The sequence below is a fragment of the Penicillium samsonianum genome (assembly GCF_028829775.1).
Source record: "Penicillium samsonianum strain IBT 33392 chromosome Unknown utg000001l_segment0_segment0, whole genome shotgun sequence".
In the NCBI taxonomy this organism is placed as follows: domain Eukaryota; kingdom Fungi; phylum Ascomycota; class Eurotiomycetes; order Eurotiales; family Aspergillaceae; genus Penicillium; species Penicillium samsonianum.
This window is the reverse complement of record NW_026643259.1, coordinates 4,313,905-4,327,110: the sequence shown is the minus strand read 5'-3', so window position 1 is coordinate 4,327,110 and position 13,206 is coordinate 4,313,905. Positions and strand designations below refer to the sequence as shown.

Here is a 13,206-nt window from a genome sequence, read left to right as displayed (position 1 = left end):
CGGATACGAAGAGCTAAGAGCCACTAGTAATTTTCTAAATTACTAGTGATAACCATTTATTTACCTGTAACTATTGCTTACTACTACACGAACCATCCAGTTCTGGGGATATTACTGAAACCGTCATCCAAGGCCTTTTGCTGCCTAGGCAGTCTTCTAAGGAATTTATAGTGTTGAATAGTGACTCCTGGGTTCGGACGGTGTAACAGTCTTCAGACGAACTCTCAAGGCTTGTATTCCAAATATAAGAAGGAGAAAGTCTATCATCTATGGTTATAAAAGGCTAGTAATATGCAATAATCAAACATCTCGCTAGATCAAAAGACAAATCAGACTGTGTACCTTTGGGGAAAAGCTTAGTCTTCCCCACCTTCTCACTCCCTTGCTCATCCGTCGCCTATATATCTAAAGTTCTTCGGACTGTGCAGAAAGACTTTCTTCCTCGTCAGATACATCTTCCATTTCTTCATCATAATTCTCCCGCGGTGCTCTCTTTCCTAGGATAGCCTCTTGCTCCTGGACATATAAGCTCGCTGGATCTGCTAAGCCTGGATACTCTGGCATAGCCTCCAATGCCTGCTTCTTTTGAGCTGGAAGATTAGAATCGTCACCTGTGTCATCTAGCTCTCGTTTGCGTGCGGGTGCAGGTTTCTTTGTCGGTGCCTTTGCTAGCACAGGTGTAGGAACGGGTGTAGGAACGGGCGTAGGAACGGGCGTAGGAACGGGTGTAGGAACGGGAGCAGGAGCAGGAGCAGGAGCAGGTACAGGTGCAGGAGCAAGAGTAGGAGCAGGTGCAGTAGCAGTTACTGGTACAGTTTCTGCTGCCTTTGCCGTTCCCCGTGGCTGCCGTGGACGTCTGATCGGTGCAGGGAGTCCCCAATTAACGGGTTCATAGGCTCGGTAGAAACGACAAAGATCTACCATACACTCAACAAGCTCAGCTTGAGGACGGCCTCGAATATATGCTGGTAGATTAGGTATTTCAGCGATGAAACCATTTTGGAGGCTTCGTCTACGGTGGACCGAGTGAAGAAGGTGAACAGGATCTCCATTAGTAAGGAGATGTGCATTTTGCTCAACATCGTGAGCTCTTCGAATAGCGTTCATAACAGTAGTCCGGGCTTGGGGGTTCGAATAGAGACCAAGTCGATCCCACAAACCTTGTTCAGGTGCTGAACCCATACCCGACCAGAACCTGACCATTTGAAGGATTATCAGAAAGTATTATATGTAGAGTTGGGTTATGTTGATTGTTCGATCATTGGACTGATTGAATAGTGACCTTGAGTATGGAATGAAGGTTGAAATGGAGTCCATCGACTATTAAATAATTGACTCACTCTTTGTGATCGAGGTAGGCAAAATTTAGAGCATGGCTTTGAGAACTGACATTCGAGAATGCATTGTTTATTCATTGTTTATTATCTTTGACATCTACAAAGGAAGAAGAAAAGGATATGGTTAAGAGGGTTCATGAGGTCCCCTTTTAGATCAAAACAAAGAGGTAGTAAACAAAGGGGAGCTAGTAAACAAAGGGGAGCTTCTTTAGTTAGTTTCTAAATATAATGGTTCAGCAATAATGGCGCCCTAAATTACATTGGACGGACGATCGACTCCCGTCAGCATCTCTAGGCCGTGGCCGAGGGCGCTTTTTGTCACATCCTTGTCTCGTGAAAATTCCTTGTGCCATCAGTTATTGTGAGGCCCTGATTCTGTTACTTTTCCGTGACTACGACTCGGCCTACGAGACTTATTGGTTGGCTATTCTGAGTTATATGTTGAAGTATGTCGACGGTACGGATATCTTAAGACGAAAACAAGCTTCAAGAAGGCTATAGAAAGTTTTACCTTGCCATCAAACTGGGAGATCCTGTGATGTATTCAAGATTGAATGAGATCCGACTCAGTTCGATCGAAGAGTGTCGCTTCCCACTGAAAATTGATTAACAAAACTGGTTGACCAATCTCTTGATTTAAACAATTGTTAAGAGTATCTCGCAACCACATACCCAGATGGGGGAATCAGCAGTCACTGAGTATATATGGACCATCATCTACATACTCGGGATGAATTCGGCATCACTCTTCTCCCAAGGGTGCTGTTGTTCGAGTTCTCTGATGAGCTGTTCGTGTGCTGCGCTTCGCGGCCGGACCGACACCTTGAACGGAGCAGGATGGCTAATGACCCCGGGGAGAAACTTGAGTGGGATATCCTGGGTAACTCCATCTTGAATCGGTTTCGAGATACTGAAGACAGCCAGAGCCTGTGCGACAGTGAGAAAAACGTTCGCGTCTGCCAGAGTACGCCCAGGACAAGCTCGACGACCAAACCCGAATACAAGCATGTGCGGATCGCGCTCTGGGAGTTTGCCATCCGGGGAGGTCAAAAAGCGCTCCGGGTTGAAGGTCATTGGGTCTCGATAGACGGTTGGATCGTGGGTAAATGCCCTAGGATATTGAAGGCTGTATCAGGTACTACTGTCTCCTGGAATGGATAAGACCGACTCACCAGATGTTTGCAAGGATAGACGATCCCTTGGGGATGAAGTACCCCTCGCAAGTATCGTCCTGGGTTGACGTGTGTGCTACACTCATGGGTACAACTGGATGCCATCGGAGAACTTCCTTGACGAGTGCATCCATATATGGAAGGCTTTCTCGATCTCTGAATTGGGGTAGTCGATTACTCCCAAGCACTGTGTCGAGTTCCTGCTGAGCCTTGTGTTGCGCCTGCGGAAAAAGGGCCATGGCGAGAAAGAAACTTGCAATTGAGGAGACAGTCTGCTTTTTGTCAGTTTAATATAATGCGTACAACCTGGATCTGCTCTCACTGTATCTGCGCCTCCGGCGTATAAAGAACCAGCTGACCACTTGATGATTTCCTCTTCTTCGGTCCCAGGCTCCACAGGATTGTCTCGAAGAAGATTGGACAAGAACGATGGCACGAAGCTACCGTTGCTTATTTGCTGCTTGGTAAATGCGTACGGGACGTCACTGAAAGACTGTGCTCTCGACTTGTAGCCTTGCGCGATCTTCACGAATCGTGCCCCAGGGAACCAGGCCGGGAGATATTTCACTAGCCCGAGAGTCAGACAACATTCCATAAATCAGTGTGTCGATATAATTTATCAATCGTTACTTACTTATTGGAATGAATTCCACCATCCATGTCGCTGGGAGCATGGCATATGAAAAATCTTCCATCGCCTTGTCGGCCAGATCCACAAGAGGGTCCTGAGCATGGGGTTCAATAGTATACCCGTAACCAATTTTCAGGACGATCGCTCCAGCATCTCTGCTCCCAGTTAGCCTTTGAACACGAGAATACTATTCTTCTGAATAGAGAGGCATTTACTCACTTCCGTATGTGATGATGGAGCTTGTCTGGATCATCCAATACCCTCAACAGGAAGCGACCGACCTCCGTTGTCTGAATATCGTTGAAGCGGGCAACCGAATTCTTTGAGCCCATCTCTTGATACAAGTGTTTCCGTGTTTTCCTTACGTGGTCTGGGTTTCTGAGCGCCCCAAGAACATATTGCCAGCCCGACCTGGCGATATCAGTCACCATGGTGTCATCAGAATAATGCCCTTACTTACATGTCAGTAAACATATTCTCTGGACGCCCTGAGTGTATAGCTGAACGTTTTTCTAGTAGCTGCACAGCCAGCTTAGCATCGTTAAGGACGATAACATGTTTTCTCAGCACAGTGAGTGAGCTAATGGGTCCTAATTTAGGACTAGTCAACATCCCAAGTTGAAATATTCCACAGGAACTCATTATTACCATATAACTCTTTATGTTTCAACCAGTGCATCCAATCTTGTTGATCTGGATTTGGAAGATCCTTCAGATTTCCAATTATGGGCTTCTGTTTGGGACCAGGAGGAAGAGGCAGGGGATATCTCTTGCGGCCGCGAACGGTAGTAACAATCCAAAATCCAAAGGAAACGAGAAGACCCAACCACAGCGTTGACAACATGATGGTGATTGATGCTAAGGATAAAAGTTTGAAAGATGATGTTAAGAGAGGGGTATATGTACTTATGATGGCCGGACTGCTTTTTACGACCTTAAAGAGGGGTTTGTTTCGACACAGATACCTACAATATCAATAGTAGATATTGATTGGCTTTGGGATATTCTAGACGGTAGTATTGCAGGATGTATGCACTCGACCCCGTACCTATTACTCTCCGATAGGTCGGTTATCTGCACATAGGAGGGGGAGGGATATACGTGCATATTCCTGTACGGAGTACTCCGTAGTACTTCTGGATCTACGCCATATAAAGTCTGCCTATGTGACTTCAGATCTATAAGCGCCCTGGTTGGCTTCTAAGATTCATCTTCTTGACAAGTTTGCAAATCCCTTGCCGCTTATGACCTCGGTGTCGTATCATCGGTTCGATATTCAAATTGTGGTGATCGAAGCGCTTATACTCAGTACATATAATGAACAAAGTGGTAATGGCTATAGTAGCTTAGACATGGAATATTATACTACAACGCTAATTGACGGTAAATCGGCGATCGAAAATGCTTCCGTAGACACTAAGCCCACCTGGGCACCTGGGCAGTTCAGTCATTCCGATATTGATGTTGCATGTGAAACATGGGCTCCGTGTGTGAAATCTGCGAGAATCCGTAAAACCTTGACGAATAGAGATAAAACTCAAACATTCTTATGAAAAAGAGCAAATCGTTTATATACAGAGTGCTACTACGGTCATCGATATACTTGCTTTTCACTTTGTCCATGGATCAACTGTGTGCCTGGGTGTGGTGGATGGCAATGATACTAATGAGCGATTCGTCCATTTTGTGTTCCTGAATATAATAATAAATACATGATTATATCACCTCAAACTCCAACCCCTCCACTTTTAGAGCAATAGGCCCCCCGCTTGCCTCCCCCAGCGAAGCCCGTTCACCTGGGGGCGCCATCACCTCTGCTTTCTTTCCAACCCTCCACCAGGACACTACCTCACCCTCCTTTATCCCAAACCAATATCGATGTCCGCTTTCAAGCGAATTTTGATCTCCTGATCTCTTTGACAGGCGAAACGCTTCCTGGAACTCAGTTGGTGTCTCAGGGTCTAATGTAACGAAAAAGCGATCATCGGATCCACCCGACTCGCGATTGAAGGCTGGGCGCTTCCCACCTTTGGTGACATCTAGGCGCAGCGATTTAGTGTCTGCTGTCGTGATATCGTGACAGATAAAGTTGCTGCGACGCTGGCTGAGATCGAGGTTGAATATTGTGGATTGAGTAAAGATTGTGATTGGTTCATGGTAGTGTGAAACAGCTGTTAGGGTGATCGTCGGTGGCGGGCTGGGGTCGAAGGGAAACTTTGGCGGTGTGATAGCGAGTGTGACGGAGATTGATGGGGGAGGATTGTTGGACATTTTGCGGGGGTTTTTTTTTGATATTGATATGGAGTAAGGTATCTCGGGTTGATGTGAGGATGAAAATGTTATTTTTTTGCCGATATCAAAGTCGATATAGAGGAGTGATTGTTTGACAGTGAGAAAGTGGCCCTGGGGGTTTGCTGGGTCTACTAGCCTTTAGTATACAGTACCCCTGCAACCGACGTCATTGTTGTATGACGGCTGTCAGATTACCAAAATCTCAGCCGAGGCTGAATCGTAATGTAGATCGTTGCTAAGCCCCTCATATAAAGGGGCCAAAAACCGAAAGGTCGCGAACATAACAGGAGCTTAGGATAGAGAGAATCAAATTCAATGGGGGTCAAATATAATGCGCCGGAAATGGGATACCTAAATGGGAAAGTGCGCTGCGTCATTAAGCACTAGAAATGGTGACTTAGGGTAGTGTTCCTGACGGCAAATATGACTGTGCATCGAATCCTTCGACGACCCATCTCTATGAGGTAGATGGAGTGCGCCTTGCCCTGAGCAATTTCCCCACGCAGAAAGTTAGGACGTAGGAAGAACTAGTGCATATAAAAGCGCGATGAAGGGCCGAAGACTTGTAACAGAATCACACACCCTTCCCATTTATCTTTCGGCTCAGGAGACATAGCTCGCCATTATGCTGCCCAAGGCTCTCTTACAAACCGCTTTTGCAGCCTCTGCGTTGGCCATCCCGCTAGACCTGAAGACAACCAGGTCCCTTCAGAAGCGCACGAATCCGAGTATAGACCCCGGTTATAGTGACCAAGAGAGAACTCAGATTACGGATGCATTCAAGGACGCTTTAGAGATGGCGAACTATGTGCAGGTCGCATCTTCCTCGACCCTGGATCCCATTTTCAAGAAATATTTCGACCCAAAAGACAAAGACACTGTCATGAGTAAGTTTCTTTTTAGGAAACTTTAAGACAGGAAGATTATTGACAGTATATGTAGAGGTGTTCTCCAACATCAGCGGCGGTGACCCAGAGAACCCAACCGGCAACGACTTGCTAGGCAAGATCTCCATTGTGACAGACTATAAGGATGACGATGGTGATTATGCCTGCGATGGTGACACCATGGCAGAATTGCGTGACTATAGCACCGACAACCCTAAGATCATCATCTGCAAGAAAGCCGGGTTTGGCCACGGCGGAATTGCCAAGGGTTATGACGGAGTTGATAAGGTTGTGTGTGAAAATTTTGATCCGCGTATGTCGTGGAAGATGGAAACGCTAGGATCGATTTTGTTGCATGAATACACCCACTATACCAAATTGGTTGCGCCGCCATTGACCAAAGAAACAGACGACCCTGCTTATGGAGTCTCCGGGGCTCGAGCCTATGATAAGAGCCTGGCTACTAATAACGCTGATAGCTACTCTTGGTTTGCGATTGAGGTGCTCTGGTCTGTGATTTGTTCGAAAGACTACGAGGATCCCACCGATGCCGACGATGATGATCCTAACTGCAATGGTAGTGTTTGCACAGCGTCAAAGTCGCCTTAAGCAATTGTGTGAAAGAGTCATGTATATGGGACAGAACCTCAAACAAGGACAACATGTATTTAGAAAGAAGTTGATAAGAATTGGACATCTGCAACCGCCGGAGGGGGTGGGATGGGGATTCCGCCGAGTATATAGCTGGTTTGATAGCGACGGAGGGATTATTAGAACCCTTTGAGATAAGAAGTGAAAATCGATTGACTTACGCAAACCATGGAATACTAGTGGAGTAAAGCACAGAAAACTTCCGTGCATCAAACGCAGAAGCTGTCAAGGTTACTCCACGGGTACCTGCATATGCATGGTCACCATCATTTGAAGTTGGCTGTCAAAAATTCAAATCCACTAATAGGATCGATCCCTCGTTCCAAGTGTAATTCGGGTGAGACAAAGCAACAGAGATTCTGGGTTTGCCGACCAAACCGGCGCGGGATATGCTGCGGGGTCACCACAAGCACGGAGTGTGTAAGTTGGTCAAAAGTTCAAGGCCCAGGCTGTACACCTTGACCGTATGGACCAATCGGAGGATCCAGGCCTAGCCGAGGAGCTCGAATCTTTGTAGTACCGGTTGATTGTTAAGCTATGTTGCGGCGCAGATTCTAGGGCGTGAAGAAAGTGACTGACGAGCAAAGCATGCGTCTAATGCACGCACGCATACTGGAAAAAGAGGGCCAGGTAGAGTACGGTATCATTGATTATTTAGAGATGGAAGCCAACTACGTGCTGACGGGCAAGTTCTTTTCCTCGACGTGACTCACGGGTCCATGGGTATTTTCATGTCTGACAGCATCCGTATGGCGCGATACCACATGTGGCTGACGTATATGTCAGCGGGGGGCCTGATTGGCTTCGTGGTCTTGACTGACAGGGGGTAGGTAATCCCGAAATCTCCGAATTCGATTTAGCCTCATCAACAGGGTAGCACCTGCCTCGGGCAGTGCTTATCTTAGGTCACCTGACATTTACTAGGTCAACTTTCGTCGTTGCCTTCGAACAAGGGTATCCCCCACTCTCCCACTTTTGATCTTTCAGGGTGTGGTTGTGAAATATCCTCCAGACCACAATTGGGCCACCAAAGCCGCATAACGGAGACACGGCTTGCTGCGGCAACGAAGCAAGGTTGCGTTGAAAACATTCAACTTGTTATAGGCATCTACAATGCCCTTCACCACTGGAGAAGAGAACTTGCTTCGGCTGAACCAAGAGGATTTTGACTTCAACATCCAATTCGAGCAGTTGTTCTTCTCCATCATTCCGTCCACTTTGTTCATCGTAACATCATTATGGCGGACACTTTACCAGGCACGGAAGCCCACCGTGGTGAATGCGCCGGTTTTCCAATTGATCAAATTGGTATGCTCTTTTTCTCAAATGTAGAGACTTAACGTGGTGATTGACCTGCTGCAGGGTGCTATTACAACCTATGTCGGACTTGAGCTTTCACTCCTCATATTTGTTGCGGCTGGGTCCTTCCATGTGACCAACATGTTCATAGCTTCCTCCGTCCTCAACCTTGTCTCAGCGATGCTCATGATCACGTTGAGTGTTGTTGATCACAGCCGAAGCCCAAGGCCGTCTGTACTGCTGAGCAGCTACTTGTTCCTAACTCTTTTTCTGGACGTTGCTCAGGCAAGAACGCTGTTTCTGTCATCAGATGACAAACCTGAACTCACTTATAGCAGCATATTCGTCGCTGCTATAGCTCTGAAGGCCGGAATATTGCTATTGGAAGCCCAGCAAAAGTCCAGATGGGTGGGTTGGGACGAAAAGGAGCATAGTCCAGAGGAGACGAGCGGCATCTTTTCCTTGGGTGTCTTCTTCTGGCTCAACAAGATGTTCCTGGTTGGCTACAACAAAATACTAACTATTGGGGACCTTTACCCTCTAGATAGCTCCTTCAACGCCAGACCGCTTCATGACGAGTTTCTGAAGAACATGGATTACTCTAATCTGAAGGGCGACAAATTTGGTTTGGTGAAGGTGCTTATGCGTACACTAAAAGTTCCTCTTCTACTTCCTATACCTCCACGTCTGGCACTTCTTTGTTTCACATTTTGTCAACCGCTTTTCCTTGAAAAGCTATTGGATTATCTATCCCAGCCTGAACTCGATGAGAACGTCGGCTACGGATTTATCGGCGCTAGCATACTTATCTACTCGGGACTTGCTATATCAACGGGCTTTTACTGGTATAGTAACCTCTATGAAATAATTACCAGCGAGTCCGCGGCTGATAAATGATATATGAGCACAGGTACTTCCACCACCGGATGCGCACTATGGCTACGTCAATACTAGTCACGGAGATTTTCACTAAAGCCACAAAAGCTCGTATCGGAACTGGCGATGACAGTGCTGCGCTGACTTTAATGAGCACAGACATGGAGCGAATCAAGACTGGTTTCAGGAATCTGCATGAGATTTGGGCGAGCATAATTCAAGCAGCTCTTGCCGGATGGATGTTGTACAACCGGCTTGGTGTAGTGTTCGTCGCACCAGTGGGAGTTGTAATCGTCTGCTTCATCGGCTTAGGGATCCTGATAAATTTCACCGGGGATTCGCAGAGGTCCTGGATGGCAGGGGTCCAGAAGCGGGTGGGCTTAACAGCCACAGTCATTGCTAGTATGAAGAACTTGAAAATATCTGGCCTCTCTGTTGCTATAGGTGACTTTGTGCAGCACCTCCGTGTGGAGGAGCTAGCGGCTGGAGGCCGATTTCGGAAATTAGCCATTATTGCAGCAGTTTTGGGCTTTATCCCGCTGCTGATCAGCCCGCCATTAACATTCGCCTTCGCCCAAGCAACCTTACATGCCTCAAGGATGTTCACCAGTCTAGCTTTCCTTACACTCTTGACCAACCCGTTGTCACAGGTCTTTCAATCTATCCCTGATCTTGTCTCTGGATTGGCGTGTTTAGGCCGAATCCAGTCCTTTTTGGAGTGCGAGGCTCGTCATGATTTTCGCCAAGTTCTTGATGATATAAAACGGAATGCCGAAAAGGCCCGAGCCGACACCGGAACTTTATCTGGTTCCGAACTGGACTCAGTTCATCCTCTCATCATCAAAAGCGGGAATTTTGGTTGGGAAGCAGACAAGTTCGTCTTGAGGAATGTTAGTACTCGAGTGTCCAAGTCCTCACTCACTATTGTCGTCGGACCTGTTGGTTCTGGGAAGACCACGCTATGTAAGGCACTACTTGGAGAAATCCCTTTCAGCGAAGGTAGCGTGGTTTTAGGTACTAGCTTTCCTCACGTTGGATTCTGCGAACAAACAGCATTCCTCTCAAACGGATCTATTAGAGACAACATCGTGGGGTTCTCTCCATACAATAATGAGAGGTATGCCGAAGTGATTGAGGCTACCTCCCTAAGATTCGATCTTGCCACATTGCCACAGGGAGACCAAACAAATGTTGGTTCGGATGGAATCGTCCTATCTGGGGGCCAGAAACAACGGGTTTCTCTTGCGCGAGCTCTATATTTGCACTCAAATCTTCTTATACTAGACGATATCTTCAGCGGCTTGGATGCGGAAACCGAGGAGAAGGTCTTCCAGCAAGTCTTCGGACCAGATGGACTACTTAAGCGACGAGGTTCTACGGTCGTGTTGTGCACCCACAGCATCAGGCACCTCCCCGCAGCGGATCACATAATAGCACTTGGCAACGGCACCATTGTCGAGCAAGGTGGCTTCCAGCAACTGATGGCCAGTCAAGGATATGTTCGACGTCTGGGTTTAAAAGGTCTTTCCGATAACGCTGCCTCTACTGAGAAAACAACTTCAAAGAAGAGCGCGGAGGAATCGAAGCCGCAAATGCTTCACACGACGATAACCAATACATCGTCCACTGCACCGGATGCGGATCCATTGCGGCAAATTGGCGATAAAACGGTATATAAGCATTATTTCAAGAGCATGGGTTTGTTCCTGGCAGCATGCAGTTTGTTCTTTGGTGTTCTTTGGGGTTTCTTTACGAACTTTCCAACAATTTGTGCGTCACCTCTGCCTTCAGACAGTACAATAATCACCGTCTCAGCATTTCAGTTAAGCGAAATTCAGCCTATGCTGAAATTCAAGGTGCCATTAACTAATGCCAATTGTCGCAGGGCTTACATACTGGACCGATGACATCTACTCGGAACATCCAACGCACTCTTACGCTTACTACGCCGGCATATATGCTTTGCTTCAAATCTGTGCCTTGATCTCACTGCTTCTGCTCGGAATCGCGCTCTTTATCGTCTCCGTGAAAAGGGCAGGTGCTAGCCTCCACCAGGATGCCTTACGAACACTTATTCAAGCACCGCTATACTTTTTCACCAATACGGATACTGGTGTTGTGACAAATCTGTTTTCACAAGATCTGAATCTTATAGACACAGAGTTGCCAGAAGCAACTTTGAACACTATTTTTTGCGTAAGTTTATTGCAATTACATGCACATTGAAACTACGTGGTGACTGCTACTTGCCTCCAGACAGGCTTCAAATTCGTCCAATTGTCTGACAGATCGCAGGTTTTTCAAGCACTCGGGCAAGCGGCAGTTATGCTTACATCGTCTCTGTACTTGGCCATAAGCTATCCATTCCTCGGCGCCCTACTATGGATCTTACAAAAGTTTTACCTTCGGACCTCTAGGCAGCTTAGGTTGCTAGGACTTGAGACTAAAAGCCCCTTATAGTAAGTCTATCACTAGATATCGCGATATAATAGGTGTGTTCTATCCTTGAAACTAATCTGCATCTATTCAGCACACATTTTCTTGACACTGTGAAGGGAATTACAACTCTGAGAGCTTTCGGTGGGTGACAATGCGAAATGAAAGCCAACACTGACAGCACGTCTAATAAGACACTTTGCAAAGCACCGGATACGAAATAGCGCCGCTGACACTACAGATACACAGGTTTCCTTCCCAGCGATGTCGAAAAGAATACCCGCCTAATTGACGCCAGTCAACGACCGGCGTATCTTCTCCTTATGATTCAACAGTGGCTGAACCTCGTCCTCGATCTGGTAGTTATGGTGATAGCAGTGGTCATGACGACCCTCGCCGTTCGGCTTCACTCCAACTCTGCTTTCGCTGGTGCCTCCTTGTTCTCCCTTATGAGTTTTGGGGAGAACATTTCAGGTATTGTCATATTCTACACCAAACTGGAAACTTCCATTGGAGCAATCGCTCGTCTCAAAATGTTCAACGAAAACGTCAAGGCCGAGGATAGAGAAGAAGAGGACATTATTCCTCCTGTCCAGTGGCCGCAAAATGGCGTGGTAGAGTTGAAGGGCGTATCTGCAAATTACGGGTAAGAGGAACATATCTTTAGGAGCTCAATACCAATTACACACAATGTGCTGATGTTCCGAGTAGCGCAGAAGATCAACCCGATAGCACGTCCAACTTAGCCCTCCGCAACATCCACCTCACTATCAACACAGGCGAGAGAGTCGCCGTCTGCGGTCGTACCGGCAGCGGCAAGTCCAGCCTCATCGCGCTACTCCTAAAGCTCCTCGACCCCGTCCCTGAGACAGCTGGGAACGCAATCATTGATAACACACCGCTCCACCGTATAAACCGGGCTGCACTCCGTGAGCGCATAATTGCCGTACCCCAGGAAGCCGTATTCCTACCAGATGGGTCCACCTTCCGAGCGAACCTAGACCCGTCCAACGTTTCAACACCCGAGGAATGCCAGGTTGTTCTTATTGCCGTGGACCTATGGAAGTTCGTCCAGGAGCGGGGTGGCCTAGATGCAGGCATGAGCGCGGGGACTCTCAGCGCGGGACAACGGCAACTCATGTCGCTTGGGCGTGCGCTGCTGAGACGTTTTATTCGGGCGCGGAATGGCTCGGACTGCGGTATATTGTTGTTGGATGAGGTGAGCTCGAGTGTTGACCGCGAGACGGAACGTGTTATGCAGGAGATTATCAGGGTGGAGTTTAGGGACTACACGATTATAGCGGTCAGCCATCGACTGGACATGATCATGGACTTTGATAGGGTTGTTGTTATGGATACGGGAGAGATTGTGGAGGTTGGGAATCCTGCGGTGCTGGCCGCACAGGCGGAGACGAGGTTTGGGGATCTGGTCAGGGCTGGGGCTAGGTAGAACCAACGAAGAGGCTATGGCGGAAGAAATAAATAACCCGCCTAGCGTATAGGAAAGGGGATAGGATATGGGATGTTGAATCAATCTATCATTTCTTGAAACTACCCTATGTAGCTTAGCAGTAGTACAGAACTGTCCAGGCACCATGGTGGCCTTTCTCCGCATTAACCCGCTC

At 47.4% G+C, this 13,206-nt stretch overlaps 5 protein-coding genes across 5 annotated transcripts; 2 read left to right on the top strand and 3 right to left on the bottom strand.

Moving 5' to 3' along the window:
- Positions 1-405: 405 nt before the first annotated feature.
- On the bottom strand, positions 406-1,203 carry N7471_001656 (uncharacterized protein; the record flags this gene model as incomplete). Its single annotated transcript, XM_057274377.1, has 1 exon — positions 406-1,203. One exon carries the CDS (start codon positions 1,201-1,203, stop codon positions 406-408), a length of 798 nt encoding a protein of 265 aa, XP_057142556.1.
- An 851-nt stretch (positions 1,204-2,054) lies between these two features.
- Positions 2,055-3,984, bottom strand: N7471_001655 (cytochrome P450; the record flags this gene model as incomplete). The annotated part of the gene is made up of 7 exons (XM_057274376.1): positions 2,055-2,448; positions 2,510-2,781; positions 2,832-3,076; positions 3,144-3,295; positions 3,360-3,551; positions 3,601-3,730; positions 3,789-3,984. The coding sequence occupies 7 exons, from the start codon at positions 3,982-3,984 to the stop codon at positions 2,055-2,057; spliced, it is 1,581 nt and encodes a 526-aa protein (XP_057142555.1).
- Positions 3,985-4,856: 872 nt separating this feature from the next.
- Positions 4,857-5,411, bottom strand: N7471_001654 (uncharacterized protein; the record flags this gene model as incomplete). The annotated part of the gene is made up of 1 exon (XM_057274375.1): positions 4,857-5,411. The coding sequence occupies one exon, from the start codon at positions 5,409-5,411 to the stop codon at positions 4,857-4,859; it is 555 nt and encodes a 184-aa protein (XP_057142554.1).
- A 646-nt stretch (positions 5,412-6,057) lies between these two features.
- Positions 6,058-6,928, top strand: N7471_001653 (uncharacterized protein; the record flags this gene model as incomplete). Its single annotated transcript, XM_057274374.1, has 2 exons — positions 6,058-6,319; positions 6,375-6,928. The coding sequence occupies 2 exons, from the start codon at positions 6,058-6,060 to the stop codon at positions 6,926-6,928; spliced, it is 816 nt and encodes a 271-aa protein (XP_057142553.1).
- Positions 6,929-8,083: 1,155 nt separating this feature from the next.
- On the top strand, positions 8,084-13,031 carry N7471_001652 (uncharacterized protein; the record flags this gene model as incomplete). The annotated part of the gene is made up of 8 exons (XM_057274373.1): positions 8,084-8,278; positions 8,333-9,114; positions 9,180-10,843; positions 11,031-11,341; positions 11,441-11,604; positions 11,676-11,725; positions 11,831-12,227; positions 12,293-13,031. 8 exons carry the CDS (start codon positions 8,084-8,086, stop codon positions 13,029-13,031), a joined length of 4,302 nt encoding a protein of 1,433 aa, XP_057142552.1.
- Positions 13,032-13,206: the final 175 nt, after the last annotated feature.